At 40.7% G+C, this 19,319-nt stretch overlaps 1 protein-coding gene across 1 annotated transcript; it reads left to right on the top strand.

Moving 5' to 3' along the window:
• The first annotated feature begins 5,041 nt into the window (after positions 1–5,041).
• Positions 5,042–18,823, top strand: fam83ha (family with sequence similarity 83 member Ha). The gene is made up of 6 exons (XM_079842169.1): positions 5,042–5,369; positions 6,504–6,955; positions 8,007–8,171; positions 9,232–9,356; positions 9,465–16,761; positions 17,366–18,823. Exons 2-6 carry the CDS (start codon positions 6,512–6,514, stop codon positions 17,372–17,374), a joined length of 8,040 nt encoding a protein of 2,679 aa, XP_079698295.1. The 5' UTR covers positions 5,042–5,369; positions 6,504–6,511; the 3' UTR covers positions 17,375–18,823.
• Positions 18,824–19,319: the final 496 nt, after the last annotated feature.

The raw sequence follows: 19,319 nt of genomic DNA, 5'->3' as shown, positions 1-19,319 counted from the left end.
CATGAGATCCAACGTCTAGAAATCCCAAAACAATATCTGTGTACTTTCTTCACTCAGTGAAATATCAACAGACTGGAACTTTGTTTGTTCGATGAGAGTCAGAATGACAGATGACAGATGTAAATGTGATAACTTCTTGTTACGATAAACACAACGGTTATATTCACCTCTGAGAAGAACGTACATGGGTTGTATTTTATGTTGTGTTTTTGTAAATCTTGATTTCTCACAACTTGCATGCTTCTCACGAATGCTCACGTCGTGCAGCCGTGCACAGAAGACCAACGGCCAATGTCAAGAATATTGTTAAATAATACATTACATTTTGGTTTGTTTTTCACCCAACCCTATTGTATACCCACAGAACACTTGGAACATAAGGCATGTGTCACATGGAACATTCTGTTACTTTTGCGCCTTTTTTAAAAAGCTTGATGCTGATTCATTGTCATTAGTTTTATATGGACAAGCAAGCAAAAAAAACTTCTCCTTTTGTGGTCCATAAAAGAGAGAAGGGCGTATGGCATTAGAACAACACCCGGGTGAGTAAATTATGACTTCATTTTCATTTTAAAGTGAACTATCCCTTTAAGAGCCCTTCAAACATAATTTGGACACTAGTAAAAGTCATAACAATAATATAATTAAATTATCATACTTGAAACATTATAACATTATGACAGGTGAAGTGAATAACACTGATTATCTCTTCATCACGGCACCTGTAAGTGGGTGGGATATATTAGGCAGCAAGTGAACATTTTCTCCTCAAAGTTGATGTGTTAGAAGCAGGAAAAATGGGAAAGTGTAAGGATTTGAGCGAGTTTGACAAGGGCCAAATCGCGGTGGCCAGACGACTGTGTCAGAGCATCTCCAAAACTGCAGCTCTTGTGGGGTGTTCCCGGTCTGCAGTGGTCAGTCTCTATCAAAAGTGCTCCAAGGAAGGAACAGTGGCGAACCGTCAACAGGGTCATGGGCGGCCGAGGCTCATTGATGCATGTGGAGAGCGAAGGCTGGCCCGTGGGGTCCGATCAAACAGACGAGCACAAATTGCTCAAGAAGTTAATGCTGGTTCTGATAGAAAGGTGTCAGAATACACAGTGAATCGCAGTTTGTTGCGTATGGGGCTGGATAGCCGCAGACCAGTCAGGGTGCCCATGCTGACCCCTGTCCACCACCAAAAGTGGCAACAGTGGGCACGTGAGCATCAGAACTGGACCACGGAGCAATGGAAGAAGGTGGCCTGGTCTGATGAATCACGTTTTATTTTACATCACGTGGGATTTGTGTGCGTCACTTACCTGGGGAACACATGGCACCAGGATGCACTATGGGAAGAAGGCAAAAAGGGAAACCTTGGGTCCTGCCATCCATGTGGATGTTACTTTGACATGTACCACCTACCTAAGCATTGTTGCAGACCATGTACACCCCTTCATGGAAACGGTATTCCCTGGTGGCTGTGGCCTCTTTCAGCAGATAATGCTCCTTGCCACAAAGCAAAAATGGTTCAGGAATGGTTTGAGGAGCACAACAACGAGTTTGAGGTATTGACTTGGCCTCCAAATTCCCAAGATCTCAATCCAATCGAGCATCTGTGGGATGTGCTGAACAAACAAGTCCGATCCATGGAGGCCCAACCTCGCAACTTACAGGACTTAAAGGATCTTCTGCTAACATCTTGGTGCCGAGTACCACAGCACACCTTCAGGGGTCTAGTGGAGTCCATGCCTTGACAGGTCAGGGCTTGACAGCAAAAGGGGCACCAACACAATATTAGGGCATAATGTTATGCCTGATCGGTGTAAATGTGATCTAACCATCCCAAGCCAAACCTTGACCCCTTAGCATTCATAGTTATATAGTTTTGTCCAATCAAATTCTCTTTAAGATAAGAGTGCCTCACCCTCAATAACCCTACCTGTAACTTTCAACAAAACATTGACTGTGACTCAACTAATGGCTATTGATTATTTAATAATGCCTTTGACATATCCTTTTCATATATCAGCATAAAAAGAACATTCTGCTTGTCAAGACATTTCATTTCCTAGGGTTTTAATGAACTGTGAGGAGCATAACAGGTATAAACACATGCAGCTTAGCAGCGCAGTGATAGCTTTGATAACATGTGACTTTTGTACTTGGAATGTTTTTAGATATGAGGTCATGTACATCTTCACCCTTAACACTGCTTGCAATATGTGCTTTAGGCGGTGTCTGTTGAAACAATGCAGGATTGTTCAGGCATGCACTTGAGAAATGACATCATATCCTGTAGCCCTCCAGTAGCCAAGTTCTCCTTTTTTCCTCGGAAGGGAAACATGAATTCATATGCAACACAATTATAGAACACAAGCCTTTGGTGCTCTACAAACATTGAATCAACAGCGCTTACTGTAATGTAAGCTTGAGGTGATTGTGTGCGGAAAATAAATCAAAACTGCCTGTCAAAAATATAGCTGTTATAACAATAGAGGTATATTTGACAATGAGGTTTGAAAAATGCACAAGCATTTTGAGGTGAAACTTTTGGTGTAAGAGAGTGAAGGTTTCTTAGAGAGTGCGCCTGCTTCAGGGAGTGGGACTAATCGTACTTCGGTGGCTATAAGGTTAATCGTTTCCAGAGAGAAAAAGCACAGACCCTCTGCCGTAGAAACACCCGATGAGCTCTATGTGATTTCAAGCGTCATCTCTGTTGTCCTGGTCGACGCTGATATGTGCATAAAGGTCATGCCTTTATTCTGAAACTCAGCAAACAAGATAATAACAATAGCATTATCTGTAAGTTATCTTAGACCATTATGCGTTCTTTCAGATATACATGTCAAACAGGCAGTAAAGTCATGCGCATTCAGATAAAGTCCCTTCGGGTGTTTGAACCAACTGGATTTTGAATGCAACTTCCAAAAAAAATATTGGTATCTTTTGATAAGTTGCACAAGTGCTTTAGGTTTTAACGTGTTTAAAGTGTAAAGAGTTTTTGTTAAACAAGGTGGTGGAAATTGCACATTCAAATATATAAATTCCCCTCCACAGATCATTTGCTTTAAACTGAAAAGAGAAAAGAAAATCCTGCCATCATCTCATGTCCCCACAAAGAGAGTAAACTAGACGTGTGTGTGTGTGTGTGTGTGTGTGGCTCGGGTAAACCCTACGTTATGGGGACAAAATGTCCCTAAAAAGAGGGCAATATCCAAAATCCTTGTCCTTGTGGGGACATTTTTTGGTCCCATGAGGAAAACAGCTTATAAATCATACTTTACAACTGTAAAAATGCAGAAAGTTTTCTGAGATGGGTGGGTTTAGGGGTAGGGTTAATGTATGTGGGGGGATAGAGTACCGTTTGTACAGTATAAAAATCATTATATCTATGGTCCCCATAAAACATGAACGTGTGTGTGTGTGTGTGTGTGTGTGTGTGTGTGTGTGTGTGTGTGTGTGTGTGTGTGTGTGTGTGTGTGTGTGTGTGGTGTGTGTGTGTGTGTGTGTGTGTGTGTGTGTGTGTGTGTGTGTGTGTGTGTGTGTGTGTGTGTGTGTGTGTGTGTGTGTGTGTGTGTGTGTGTGTGTGTGTGTGTGTGTGTGTGTGTGTGTGTGTGTGTGTACTTAGCAAAAAAGAAAAATGTTCTCACTTTCAATGTTTTATTACCAGCAAAAAAAATTGTATATGTAGCTTAATTATTCATAATTTTGTTTATTTTGAGAAAAACACACTAATCAGTTTTATTCACATGTACTTTTCCCCCCCCCAACCATGCTGTCTTTACAGAAGTTACTCTATTCCAGCAAAACAAGTTCACACAGGCTCATGTGACCCCATTATTTTATCTGCACTTGGATTGCACACATAAAAATGTTCTCTTATACAAAGTGAAATCATTCACTGTTTATTGATGGCAGATGATATACTGGACATACAGAATGTTTATAACAGTTGTGTATAATCTTGTCTTTATAAGTTCTTAATTATATTACTGTAATCAGTATTATATGTGTGCAATAGGGTGGTCAATGTGGATCTAGTCAGATTCCCACAATTCAGACCTACTTAATTTTGAGTGAATTTACATTCAACCAACAAGCTACATTGAGTTAGATAAATGTAATAATTTGTAGCATAAACACAATTTTTAAGTTGATTACTCAAAAAAATTAAGTCGCCCCAACTACCAGAGTTGTAGCCCTGGAACCAATTATCAACAGATATCATAACACATGCTAACATAACTTATTTAACATGTATATGTAATGAACAAGTGAGATATTACTTGTCACTGGCATTAACACAGTCATTGCTTATAAAGTCAATGTAGTGTTTACCTTCATGTATCTTCTCTTCAAGCATAATGGTAACCACAAAAACTTACTAACAAAAAAAAAACACTAACAGGTCTTTCCCTTCACTAAAAACAAATAAATTAACAATTAATTTCAATATTTATTCTCCTTAACCAGTCCAAGTTAAGACAATTTCATTAAGTTATTACAACCTAATTTAAAAACAAAAGTCAATTAACGCAGAAATCTGAATTGATGTAATGATCAACATTATTATGTCAACAGAACTCTACCAAATAATGTTTGCAACTTAAACGGTTTAATTAAAACAACAAATTAGAATTTTTAACTTGCAACCATACATTTATTGAAGTTGTGGTAACAGGTCCCCTGAATTACTTTTTAGAGTGACCTGTAAGTAAATTGAAACATTTGATATGAAATATGTTTGCTATTGCATTAATTAGCCCTATAGTTAAATTAAGAGCATTAAATTAATTTAATATACCGATGACTTTAATAATATGTAGCCTAGGCTATTTAGGCCTATGACAGTGGCTGTATCAGTGTTTTTGCTGAATGGGAGTTTGCAGTGACCTCTGACTGACTGTATGTTCAGCCAACCCACAGCCAACCCACAACCCACAATTTGTGTTCAATTGAGCTCCAGATCAAGTCTTTATTATCAGGACCATGTGTTTATAGTTAAAGATTGACTAGGACTGAGAATTATTAACTTTACATAACCCAATACTCATATGGTAGGCTAATCAATAATGTTAGCCTAAGGAATCCTGTCATGAAATATGCTTATCGACTTTAACTCTGAAATGTAGCCTATTTAATTCAAATGTATTTTGGAATAATGGATAAAACGCTTATCTTGAGCAGGAATAGATCGTTCTCTTCACTGACGGGCGAACACAAACAGGTTTTGCCTGCGTGTGTGCGTGAACGCGTGTGTTGGCTGAGATGTGTGTATTCCTCTTCTTCAACGAGTGAAGGTACAGCGTCTCGTTTGTCATGACGGTCTAATGTAGTCGATAAAGGGATTTCACACAGGGAATCAAGGAAAACTGCTATTTAAATAGGTAAGTTGACTTTAAATGCACGTGAGGAAACTTTAACGCGTCGTTAGATTTCATAATCTGTACTTTTTCTGTCTGGCTGTAAATTTGCGCAATTTGAAAGCTTCATAATTCGCGACGTCAAAATCTAACGGGGTCGCGTCGATCCTTATGGGAAATAAACAGTTTGTGATGAAGTTAACAATAGTGATTTGTCTTTAAAAACACAAGAGAGAGATTTGAAGTTTAGTCCATAAATGGTGGGCTCTCTGTTTTCGCGACACACCCAGAGGTTGTTGAAGCTGATGTGAGATCTTTTCTCGACCTCACTCAGATTCATTTCAGTGGCTGACTGATAATAATAACGCACAGGATTCGTGCTTTTCTACCAGGCTGAAACTATTCAAATGGTATTTGGTTTACATTATTATTGAATTCAAATGTAATTTTAACTCCAGAGGGTTTTTTTTACTTGACGTTTTAACTAAGACTACTTGAATGTAGACTTTAAAGAAATGGACGCGGTGTTCGTTTATTTATTTGTTCTGTTTTAGTATCCATATTGTATTTAACCCTTTCAGACCTTCCAGGGACACACAAATAGGCCTATGCCTGATTTCTAAATGCATTATTACCATACAATACATGATAATAATATTAATAAAGGTTTGTGACCATTTTAAGTTATTTCTAAACATACCAGACAAAATTTACTTCATTTACTGAAATCATAGATATTATGAGTTCCCTTACTATAATTTATGTAGTTTTGAGGGATAAATATAATGTTAGATTTCTGGCTTTTTTGCAGTATTCATAGATTGAGTTAGCGTCCATTTTAGTGTTGTCATTCATTGGATGACAAAACATTTAAAAACTCAAGAAAGAAAATTCTCCATTGAAATAGATATTGGGTTAAGTTGAAATTAAAAATGCCCCCTACATTTTTGCATTTGAAACCGTTTTTTTATTCATTATTAAAACTTTTTTTTTGTTGTTAATTAAAAAATATGTGAATCACAATAATCTATGCACATGTTTACTTCTCATGCTAATGTATTTGGGGGGACAGAGTGGTTGCCCTCATGTGGAAATAATGTGCATTACCATTTTTTTCTGATGATAATTAATCTCTTCACTCTGTCTCCACTGGTCCAGGTGTAAATATGGCTCATCGTTCCCAATGCTCCTCCACCGGGGACAATCCCCTGGACCCCAACTACCTGCCCCCTCACTACCGGGAGGAATACCGAATGGCTATCGACGCCCTGGTTGAAGCTGAATTGGAGGGCTACTATGGGTGTCTTCATGAAGTAGATGTGGTTGATTTCTTATCCCGATCAGAGATTGAGTATATCAGATGCATGGTGCAAGCTCCACATCAGACCGCACAACTAGAGAGGAGATGCATGGCTGAAGATGTAGATGGCTCTTCGGACACATACTGGCCGGTACATTCAGACCATGATGCTCCGAACCTGGACTTAGGCTGGCCACAGCAATGCAGATTTATTGGACCTACTGAGGTCACTACATTGGTGAACCCGTCTGACCCCGAGATGCCCAGCATCAAAGAGCAAGTCCGCAGAATGATCAAGAATGCACAACAAGTGAGTTTTGCTTTCTGTCTAATAAGCATTATTAGTGCACTCATAAAATTAGACTTATTAATACATCACAAAAGTCAATAAATACGACTGTCTTACCTCATTAATCACTTAGGTACTGTTTTCACAAGTAGGCAGTAAGAGGTTAGTACAAACGGCAAACTGGTCACACTAGTTTCACAGCTGGTCTTTCATTCTAAGCTTAACAATGACAGCTATTATGCACTTTTTAGGATTGTAGTATCTATTGACAACTTCGATTTAAATACACAACCAAATTATCTTTTTTCAATTTAGATATTATAACTACAGGTTAATTAAATTACAAGTGATACAAGTGTATCGTTTCAAATTGCCTAAAGGTGCTGAATAAAACACTTTGGTTTTATGCCAAATTGTCACAAGATCTGTTCTGTAATTTTATCATAAAATGTGATCAGTGAAAAGGCTGATATTACATGCACTGTTGCCTGCAGAAATGCCATTCACAGTATTCCTCTGTACTGTAAAACTATCATGAATATCGTGCAGGCTTGTTTTCTTTCCAAAATGTTCTTCTTATGTTACATTTAATTTTCTATTGAGGCCGTTTGAGTTTCAGATTGGGGTGATTTAATTTGGCAGTCTCTTTCATGATTGAACTTTTGCTTAATTATAAAATAAACTGCCATAATTGTTAACAATAATGGTAAAACGAAGTCTAAGCAAACATAAAAGTAGACAGCTTTGTTTGCCCTCCACCTCTCTTCATCTGATATTCACCTCTTTGTCATTTATGTTTGGTTATTCTGCTGGAAACGTGAAATGTTGACACTTTACAAGCACACATGGTAATCCCACCATTTTAATATCTATACATACAATATGCTAAATCATTGAAAAGTTCATTTACATTTTTTTTTTAAATGTTTGAAAAAAAAAATTATTAGATGATTAATAGTAAAAGTATGTTCTTGTGAAAGTTCATTCTGAAACTGAAACTCATTCTGACATTGCAATCCATTTTTTTTTACTTGATATACTTGGTAATATATTTTTTTATTTCTTTTTCTAGGTTATCGCTGTGGTGATGGATATGTTTACAGATGTTGACATCTTTGCTGATATCCTTGGTGCAGCAACACGTGGTGTGGCTGTTTATATTGTTCTTGATGAACTGAATGCTCAACATTTTGTTGGGATGGTGAACAACTGTAGGGTGAATCTGGATGAGATAAAAGTAGGTACTTTTTTATTTGATTGTTTCAAATGAGTACAAATTCATTAAAGGGGTGATGAATTGAGAAATCAACTTTCCTTTGAGCCTTTGATATATAAAAGTTCATCGTGATATAAGAATATCCTGTACGTTTCAGAGCTGAAAACGTCCTTGTTAGTCAAAGAAAAGCTTTTATTGACACCACGCCCAGAAAAATAGAGATCTTAGAGTATGTCGACCACTGACGTAATAGGATGCAGAAGCGCTGCCTCAAGCCCGCCCACCATCTCGTGGAGCTAAACGGATCGCGCTACAGAGCAGCTCACGTGCGTAAGACATTGCGCGTTTTTTCGCTTCATTTCACTGCAGAATCGATTGTAAACAAGATACAGGTCAAGACTGGATTTGCAGACATATTGAGATTAAAACACATGTTGTGCCTTCTATATTGGATCCGACAGGAATGGTGCAACACACTTATGTGAGTAAAACATTTTTTTTTATATGTGTTAGTATTGCATTGTTACAGATCGTTTGATATCTATTGATTGCATACCTTAGCACGCTGTCACAGGCTGGAGAAGGTGTTATTGGTTCATTCGTGATCATCCAACGTCCCGGTTTCTTGCGCACGTGCGTGTGTGTGTACAGGTCGCTGTTATTCACCGATCGGGCGGGCCAAAATACAAAAATAACATTCCAATCAATCGCAGGTGGATGAGAGATGAATCATTGTGTTTGTTTGATAAGGACATTTCACGAGTCCTGTGAGCGTTTCCCCAGACGCTTTCAAAACAATCCCCACATGTACTGAGGGAGCTGAAGCTCATTAAATATGCAAATCTTATCCAATCCTAGCCGTGGGCATTTACTTCCAAGTCTTCAGTGCAGCACGCCCATCAAAACCGAGCGTTTTTCAGAGAGCCTCAAAACCATGGCAGAAAATAGCCTATTACTTATTCATTATGATGTTTTTGAATGTAAAAACCACGTGAACGTCATAAGTTGACCCCAGACAACAGTATACAAAAATAAAATAAAAAACAATTAATGACACCTTTAATATTCTTTTTACTTGCAGTTCATGCGGGTAAGAACTGTGTCTGGAAGTACCTATTCCTGCCGCACAGGAAAGACCTTTAAAGGTCAGATGATGGAGCGTTTTATACTGGTAGACTGCAGAGCTGTTTTAAGTGGCAACTATAGGTAGGTGCATTTTACTGTTTTACTATAAATCTAAACTTTATAGGTTGCGTTTAATCAAGGTGTCCATAAAATGTGTTGGTTAATACATTTTCTCACTTTGTGTTGCAGCTTCATGTGGTCTTTTGAGAAGATACATCGCTGTCTTGCTCATCTGTTTCTGGGACAGCTTGTAACCACTTTTGATGAAGAGTTTCGGATTCTGTTTGCCCATTCAGAGCCCCTGGTTGTTGAAAATGTTTTGGCAAATATGCCAAACTATGGTGGGGAACCTGAAGAAATGTTGACACTTTACAACACAGAAAAGACTCACATGTTTAACAGACAATATCCAACTATGGGCATGGAATGGGCTGAACGTACTGGAGAAGACCTAATGAAAGTGGGTCAAAAAATGTTACCCTTTAGGAGTGAAACCATCCACAGTGCAGCAGAAGCAAATCCTTCTGTTCAGAGGCACATGAACCTGCATGTTGATCAACCATATAGAGGGGACCATCAATCTATTGAGCATGGAATGCAAATGAGAGGACCAAATGAAATGGTTGGCTTTAAAAGGCATAGCTATGGAAATATACCTGATTATGAATACTTGCCCCCTAAAAACCATCCAACAATGAGAGGAAACCCGTACATGGAGGGAGCAATGCTTCCGAGTGGCCACTTTGCAAGGGAACCAAATATTTACCAGGGAGATGGATTGCAACCTGGTTATGACATGTATGGGAAGTTTAGAGGCCAAGGGCACCACATTGATCAATTTACAGGGTCTGGCTACCCTCATGAGGGAGATGAGGCTGAACCACCTGGAGCATATGACCATGTTCAAAGATACCTGCAGTCTCAATCTGCTATGGAGGAAGAACATGGTCCAAGAAATGTATTGTCACCTGTGCATTCCAATATTAAGAGACATAGCATGAGTCAGTCTTATACCTGTCAGAGCTCACCAAAACAACCAAACCTGCCAGAACAGAAACTTCTCCTTAATGTAAACCACAAACCACAAGATATGAGTCAAAAGCAAGGCCTGCGGAACTGGAGGATCAGCTCATACCTTAGTGCATATGATGATGCTGGAGAACTGGATTTAGCTGAACTTGAAGGATCCTCCACATGTGGTGACGTTCCATGTTTTACGCAGGAAGCTCCTTGTGGTCCTGTACGTGCTGAAATTAGACCAGGAAACAGAGAGTTTAACAGGATACCTTCACCTAGGGAAAATCCCATGTTTGTCCAGATTCGGAAAGATTCTATTGTGCCTGACAGTTCAGTTAATCATCCAACATACTTATCACAATTAAATATCAAAACAACACCGACATCAACTTCAGAGTCTTCTTGCACCACTGAGGATGACAAAGTGGAGGAGAAGCAGAGTAGAGAACCAAAAGAGTCAAACCGGATTAGTGAAGAGTTCCTCAAGAGGAAACCCAGCCAACCTTTCCAGAGGGGTTCCAGATTGAGACACTCACTGATATTTAGTTCAAATTTAGAGTTGCATACATCTGATGAGATGAAAGATACTGCAGAGGAAAAAGATGGGGATGAAGCTTTAAAACCTCGTGTGTCACACATCTTAGATAAAAGGAGGACTGGTTCTCCATTTCAACCATTTCAGTGGAGCAATTTTGTAAAATCAAACACATTTGATAACTCCACCATAGAGTCTGCACAACCTGAGGATGAACTGAACAAAAAGGGGGAAAATTCTGATTTAGATAAGGTTGAAAACTCCCCAAATCTTCAAAAAAAGGGTCCTCTGCAAGAAAAAGACCAGCCTCAAACAGCAGTTCCTGAAAGAAAAAGCCAAAGGGATGAATGCCCATCTAATCTATTGCAAAATACCTCTTCTTTCATGGATATGGACGACCCAGACTGTAGACTGAGGTATTTCAAAGAGTTGGCAGCCAAACGCAAACTTGCAGCAGCAAAGGTTCCTCAGAGCAATCCGGTGAAAGCCACCCAAAAGTTTGCTTTACCAGAAAAACCGGGCACCAATGATGCAGATAAAAATGTAGGGCCTGTTTTCAAGACCCCAGAAACTACACTCAAGTCAAAAAATACCACTGTCCCAGCACCAGAGATCAAAGAAACCTGTCAAGACACCAAACGTGAGGAATCAAGTAAAGACATCATGCATAGAGCTACTGATGCTGAAAAAATTAGATTTAAGAAAAAACTTGCTGAAGAATCTGGCTCAACTTTAACATTTTTTCAAAAAGACACTGATCCAACTCTAAAACCTGTTAAAGAGGCAAGAACAGTATCTACAGCTAAAAATCAGACTTCCCCCATTGTAAAAATGTTTGCACAAAAGCCCTCCTATGCTTTGTCTGGTGAGTCCTCTGATCCTTGTGTAAGTTCATCTTCAGAACCTTGCTCAAAAAACTCCCTTTCAACAGCCAGTGCTACATTGGAGGCTCAAAATCGTGTAGAATCTGTTGCATTCAATACTCCCTCAAATGAATCTGGTCTCATCCAATTTCGGGGTCCAAAAGAAACAGACCCCTCCCATGCCGTTCTGACAGAGAGTTGTCCGCCTGTAAAGTTACCACAGACGAAGTGTATGTCACCCCTTAGCACCACTCAAAGTGAGGGCTGTCTATTTGCAAATTACTCCCAAACTATTGCACAGAGCTCACCCAATATGTCAGAAAGTAAGCCTTCCCAAAAATCTACTTCAACAGAGGCTGACTCTTCTCAACACCCTCCTGCATCGGAGACAAACTGTTTTCAGCAGCTTACTGCATTAGGAGAAGAATCTTCTCAGCATCCAACTGCTTCAGAAAGTGAAACTTCACAAAACTTCCCCATTAAAACAGTAGGAGATACTTTCCAACAGCCAACTGCAGCAGAAAGTAAATCATCACATCACTCCACTGCAAAAAAATCAGCCTCCTCCCAACAGCCTACTGAAACAGAGGAAGACTCTCAACTCACCACTAAAATTGGGCCAGACTTTACCCAAGACTCCACTGTAGCAGAACGTGAAATCTCCAAACAACTCCCTGTAATGGGGACAGACTCAGCAATAAATGAACCTTCCCAACAGTGCACTGCCACATCTTCAGACTCTTCCAAACATCCCACTGCAATGAGGGCAAATTCTTCCCAACACCCCTCTGCAGCAGAGCTGGACTCTTCTCAGCAGTCTGTTGCATCAGTGGTAGACTCTTCCCAACACCACACTGCAAAAGAAAGTGAACTCTACCCAAAACCAACTTCAACGGGTGCAGAACCTTTCAAACAGACTACTCCATCAGCCACAGACTCTTCCCAGCAGCCCACTGGTACAGTCACAGACTCTTCTCAACCACCTACTGTAATAGAAACAGATTCTTCTCAAAAGCTCGTTGCAATGGAGACAGACACTTCACAGCAGTCCACATCATCAGTGGTAGACACCATTCAAAAATGTGAACTTTCCCCAGAACCTTTCAGACAACCACCTGTATTGGGAGCAAGCTCTTCTCAACAGCCTATTGCAACAGTCCGAGACTCTACCCAGCAGCCCACTGCAACAGAGACAGACTCTTCCCAGCAGCCCACTGCAACAGAGACAGACTCTTCCCAGCAGCCCACTGCAACAGAGACAGACTCTTACCAGCAGCCCAATGCAACAGTCACAGACCTTTCCCGGCAGTCCTCTAGAACAGTCCCAGACTCTTCCCAGCAGCCCAATGCAACAGTCACAGACCTTTCCCAGCAGTCCTCTAGAACAGTCCCAGACTCTTCCCAGCAGCCCAATGCAACAGTCCCAGACTCTACCCAGCAGCCCAATGCAACAGTCCCAGACTCTACCCAGCAGCCCAATGCAACAGTCACAGACTCTACCCAGCAGCCCACTGCAACAGAGACAGGCGCTTCCCAGCAGCCCAATGCAACAGTCACAGACCTTTCCCAGCAGCCCACTAGAACAGAAACAAACTCTACACAGCAGCCCACTGTAACAGTCACAGACTTTTCCCAGCAGCCCACTGTAACAGTCACAGACTCTACCCAGCAGCCCACTAGAACAGTCCCAGACTCTTCCCAGCAGCCCACTGTAACAGAGACAGGCCCTTCCCAGCAGCTGACTAGAACAGAAACAGACTCTTCCCAGCAGCTGACTCAAACAGAAACCGACTCTTCCCAGCAGCCCACTACATCAGAAACAGGCCCTTCCCAGCAGCCGACTAGAACAGTCACAAACTCTACCCAGCAGCCGACTAAAACAGTCCCAGACTCTACCCAGGAGCCCACTGTAACCGTCACAAACTCTACCCAGCAGCCCACTAGAACAGAGACAGACTCTTCCCAGCAGCCCACTAGAACAGAGACAGACTCTACCCAGCAGTCGACTGCAACAGAGACAAGCGCTTCCCAGCAGCCCACTGCAACAGAGACAGACTCTACCCAGCAGCCGACTGCAACAGAGACAGACTCTACCCAGCAGCCGACTGCAACAGAGACAGACTCTACCCAGCAGCCCACTAGAACAGAAACAGACTCTTCCCAGAAGCCCAATGCAACAGAGACAGACTCTACCCAGCAGCCCACTACAATAGAGACAGACTCTACCCAGAATCCCACTACAACAGAGACAGACTCTTCCCAGAACCCTACTAGAACAGAAACAGACTCTTCCCAGAAGCCCAATGCTACAGAGACAGACTCTTCCCAGAAGCCCACTAGAACAGAAACAGACTCTTGCCAGAAGCCCAATGCAACAGAGACAGACTCTACCCAGCAGCCCAATGCAACAGAGACAGACTCTACCCAGCAGCCCACTACAACAGAGACAGACTCTTCCCAGAAGCCCACTAGAACAGAAACAGACTCTTCCCAGAAGCCCACTACACCAGAGACAGACTCTTCCCAGATGCCCACTAGAACAGAGACAGACTCTTCCCAGAAGCCGACTAGAACAGAAACAGACTCTTCCCAGAAGCGCACTACACCAGAGACAGACTCTTCCCAGCAGCCCACTAGAACAGAAACAGACTCTTCCCAGAAGCCCACTACACCAGAGACAGACTCTACCCAGCAGCCCACTAGAACAGAGACAGACTCTACCCAGCAGCCCACTAGAACAGAAACAGACCCTTCCCAGAAGCCCACTACACCAGAGTCAGACTCTACCCAGCAGCCCACTACACCAGAGACAGACTCTTCCCAGCAGCCCACTACACCAGAGACAGACTCTACCCAGCAGCCCACTAGAACAGAAACAGACCCTTCCCAGAAGCCCACTACACCAGAGTCAGACTCTACCCAGCAGCCCACTAGAACAGAGACAGACTCTTCCCAGAAGCCCACTAGAACAGAAACAGACTCTTCCCAGAAGCCCACTAGAACAGAAATAGACTCTTCCCAGAAGCCCACTACACCAGAGACAGACTCTACCCAGCAGCCCAATGCAACAGTGGCAGATTTGACACAGCAGCCCACTAGAAAAGAAATAGACTCTACCCAGCAGCCCACTAGAACAGAGACAGACTCTTCCCACAAGCCCACTACACCAGAGACAGACTCTACCCAGCAGCCCACTACACCAGAGACAGACTCTACCCAGCAGCCCACTACACCAGAGACAGACTCTACCCAGCAGCCCACTAGAACAGAAACAGACTCTTCCCAGAAGCCCAATGCAACAGAGACAAACTCTACCCAGCAGCCCACTAGAACAGAAACAGACTCTTCCCAGAAGCCCAATGCAACAGAGACAAACTCTACCCAGCAGCCCACTAGAACAGAAACAGACTCTTCCCAGAAGCCCAATGCAACAGAGACAAACTCTACCCAGCAGCCCACTAGAACAGAAACAGACTCTTCCCAGAAGCCCACTACACCAGAGACAGACTCTACCCAGCAGCCCTCTAGAACAGAAACAGACTCTTCCCAGAAGCCCACTACACCAGAGACAGACTCTTCCCAGAAGCCCACTACACCAGAGACTGACTCTTCCCAGCAGCCCACTACACCAGTGACAGACTCTACCCAGCAGCCCACTAGAACAGAAACAGACTTTTCCCAGAAGCCCACTACACCAGAGACAGACTCTACCCAGCAGCCCACTAGAACAGAAACAGACTCTTCCCAGAAGCCCACTACACCAGAGACAGACTCTACCCAGCAGCCCAATGCAACAGTGGCAGATTCTACCCAGCAGCCCACTACACCAGAGACAGACTCTACCCAGCAGCCCACTGCAACGGAGACAGGCTCTACCCAGCAGCCCACTAGAACAGAAACAGACTCTTCCCAGCAGCTCACTGTAACAGTCACAGACTCTTCACAGCAACCCATTATAGCAGTTACAGACTCTTCCCAACAAAATGCTTCAACAGAGACAGATTCTTCCCAGAAAACCACCACAACAGCCAAAGACTCTTTGCATCAGACCATTGCAAAAGAGAATGAATTGTTCCAGCAGCTCACTGTAACAGAAAGTGAATCATCCCCAAACTCCTCTAAAATGACGGTAGACACTTCCAAACATCTTATTGAAACAGAAAATGAATCCATTCAACACATCACTGCAACAGAGTCTGACTGTGTGAATGAGAAAAAGAAAAAAGATGATAACTTATCCGAAGGCTTTAGTAAACCCATTACTCAAGCAGACAATAGCGTATCTCAAATTACAGTCATTACAGACTCTAGTTCCACAGCTGAGCATTCCCAATCTGATACTGTTCCACCTTGTGATAGTCAAACACAAGCACGGACCAAACCATGTACAACTCATATGGTAAAAGACTCAGACAATGATGCTTTAGCTAGTCTCAATTCAGTGGAGGTTAGCTCAACTCAGTCTCAAGGTTCACCAGAGCTTTGCCTGTCCTCTAATGAAATTAACTCAACTCAGGGAGTCACACAATCTAGCATATCATCAAACCCAACGGAATCTTGTCTAAATGAGCCAAAACCTGAGAAATCAGATGAGTGCCAGAAGAATGAGACCATTACAGAGCAATCTCAGAGGCACGACACTAAGATAACTCAGACAGAGGTTTCTACAGCCCTAGACCCTAAACAAACAACACCGGAGGTGGAGAACTCTGTGACTAACTTTGCAGAGGTGTCAGAAAAATCTGATTTGACTGTAAAGAATCCAAAATCAATCATGTCCGCCCATCAGTTATCTACTGCAAATGTTATCTCGTGCAGCAACCTTAGAGATGACACCAAAGTTCTTTTAGAGCAAATTTCAGCAAAGAACCAAAGCAGATCATCCCAGTCCAAGCAGACTCTTGCTGCACCCAGTGAAGCCAAAGAGGGCGTGGCTAGCTCTGCAGATAATCTGCTCTCAAATCATTCGGGAAGGCCCTGGTCCTCCAAAGCTACACCAGAAGAACGTGACCTGATCATAAAGAAGATGGAGAAAATGCGGAAAGAGAGGAAGGTCTACAGCCGTTTTGAGGTACGTTGTAGAATTTGTTCATATTAGTGTTGGGCAATCAATTAATCGTGATTAATCGCATCCAAAATAAAAGTTCATGTTTATATAATATATGTGTGTACTGTGTATAATTATGATGTATATATATATACATTATTATGTCTATATATTCAAGAAAAAAGTTTATATTTATATATCAATATTTAAATATTTATACAGTATATACATACAAGTATTTCTTAAATAAATACATGAAGGAGTGTGTATTTATGCACAGTACACACACATATATTATGTAAACACAAACTTTTATTTTGGATGCGATTAATCACGATTAATCGATTGTCCAGCACTAGTTCATATAGATTCAACATTTTTTGTCATGTTGTGTGTGTGTGTGTGTGTGTGTGTGTGTGTGTGTGTGTGTGTGTGTGTGTGTGTGTGTGTGTGTGTGTGTGTGTGTGTGTGTGTGTGTGTGTGTGTGTGTGTGTGTGTGTGTGTGTGTGTGTGTGTGTGTGTGTGCGTGCATCTAATATTCTAGTAGATTCATTATTGTCACAATATCCAAGTTTTAATTTACATTTACTTATATTACTCAGGCATTTGTATTTTGGTGTTTTCACAGGCCTCATAATTTAAACCTTTGGGAGAATGGCTCCAGTAAAGGAACAATAAGAGGGAAACAATTTTGTTGTCTTACCTCATAACTGTGAACTTGCACAAACTTGGGATGAAAAGTGTCTCATAACGTGTGATTATACCAAAGGCTGCTGCCTAAATTGAGAGAATGGAAATCCCTTCAAGACGTACCAGATGAAATGCCTGACAAAAAAAACAACAAACAAGAACATAACCCTTACCAGCTGGAATAAGCTTTCGATAGGGCAGGTATTTCCTATTGTGTGTGTGTATATATAGCTATGAAACGTATTTCTGAATCTTTTGTAATTTTTGTAATATCCAGAAATAGTGATCTATAAGAGTTGTTTACCAAATAGTAAGTTGTGTAATATTGCCAGGAGCAAGAAGGGTTTTTTTGAAAGTCTCCAAGATTGTTCCAGTACCACTCCAACATGTTAACAGACTAGTGTTCTTGTTTCAATACAGCATGAAACTTTTCTCCAAGTATTGTTTATTTTTTCATTTATTATAATTCTCTTGTGCCCAGATGTTTGTTATATTAAAACAAACATTGAAAGAACTTTATAGTTGATTGGGCACATGATTTTCTATGTAGTTTACTTGAAGCAGTGAGTGAGCAGTAGGCACTAGAAAACATGGAACAAAGTGGAGCTGGAGTGGAAATTGTTCAGTCACATATTCTAGCCAGAGAACAGGAAAGGACGTTCCACTAGATGCCTGTGTTCACTGATCCATTTTTATATGCCATTTACAAGCATGAAATTTATATTTTATATTTTTATATGCCACTGTATAATATTCTGTTAGTTTATATTGATGCACGATGGAAACTCCTAAAGCACATGTCTATGAGTCCAACATATCATGTTAGGAGTGAATGCAACAGTTTCTCAGTAACACAAAGCGCTAAAGTACACAATAAAAATAGGACAAAAATGCAGAATTGAAGAACTAAGTTCATGTGCAGTTAAATGAAATGTGCAATATTGTGAATTTTAGAAATTGATATTGACTTATTTAAATTGTAAAATCTGTTTGTCAACCACTGTTAATGTAGTGTCCCATTATGTGTGTTGAGAACCAATAATGTCTGTTACATGTTGCCATCCATTCCAAAGGCTGTATGTTTGAATCATGTTTAGAACAAAATGAGGTCTACACTGACATGATCATAAAATAAAACTAGGACTCAAGATATTCTTCAAATATCAAAATGTCCTTTTGTGTTATTTTCTTTTATTTTCTCTATAGCCAATCAGAGTAGAACTGAACTAAAATGCTCAATGGGAAGGGATTTATTACACAGAAAGAAAAATATGTTGATGAAAGGAAAGTTTACACAGTGTTTTCGTTTTCATTCCCTTTTAATGTTATTATAGTATTTTATGTGGGAACAAACAGATAGTTGACCCCAAAATAAAAATGTCATCATCATTTACTCACTCTCGTGTCATTCCAAACCTGTATGATTTTCTTTTTTCTGTGGAATTCAAAAGAAGACATTTTGAAAAATGTCTCTTTTGTTATTCTCTCTTTTTTTTTTTTTACTTTTGTCCATACAATGAAAGTCAGTATAGGGGCCAGTGCCAGTTTTAGACTGTTAAATTGAGTTTTGGAGTGTGCTTATTACCCTTACGAAAAGTTCATTTTATGAAGTATACTTAAGTAATGTTCAAGTATATTTTAAGTATACTTAATGTAGTAAGTATACGAATATCAATGTGTACTTAGTAAACTTGTAATTGTACTATTTCAATACTGCTTGGGACTAAATTGGCCCACTTTTAGTATATAAACGTATACGTTTAAGTGTACTATAAGTGTAACAGTAGTAAACTTAAAGTGCACAGCTAGGTTTCTCATTTGTACTGCATTTGTACTACAAGCGAACTAAGTATACTAGTAGTTTACTATTTTAATACTAATACATTTTTAGT

The sequence above is a fragment of the Gobio gobio genome (genome assembly GCF_949357685.1).
Source record: "Gobio gobio genome assembly, chromosome: 18".
Lineage (NCBI taxonomy): Eukaryota > Metazoa > Chordata > Actinopteri > Cypriniformes > Gobionidae > Gobio > Gobio gobio.
The sequence above is the reverse complement of the archived record's forward strand: the minus strand, read 5'-3'. Positions and strand labels throughout refer to the sequence as shown.

What these genes read in the sequence shown, in the direction of transcription:
- fam83ha (XM_079842169.1), top strand. Translation starts at nt 6,512, where the DNA reads ATGGCTCATCGTTCCCAATGCTCCTCCACCGGGGACAATCCCCTGGAC. An exon ending in TGATCAAGAATGCACAACAA is followed by an intron (nt 6,956 to 8,006) that starts GTGAGTTTTGCT and finishes TTCTTTTTCTAG; the next exon opens with GTTATCGCTGTGGTGATGGA. An exon ending in TGAATCTGGATGAGATAAAA is followed by an intron (nt 8,172 to 9,231) that starts GTAGGTACTTTT and finishes TTTTACTTGCAG; the next exon opens with TTCATGCGGGTAAGAACTGT.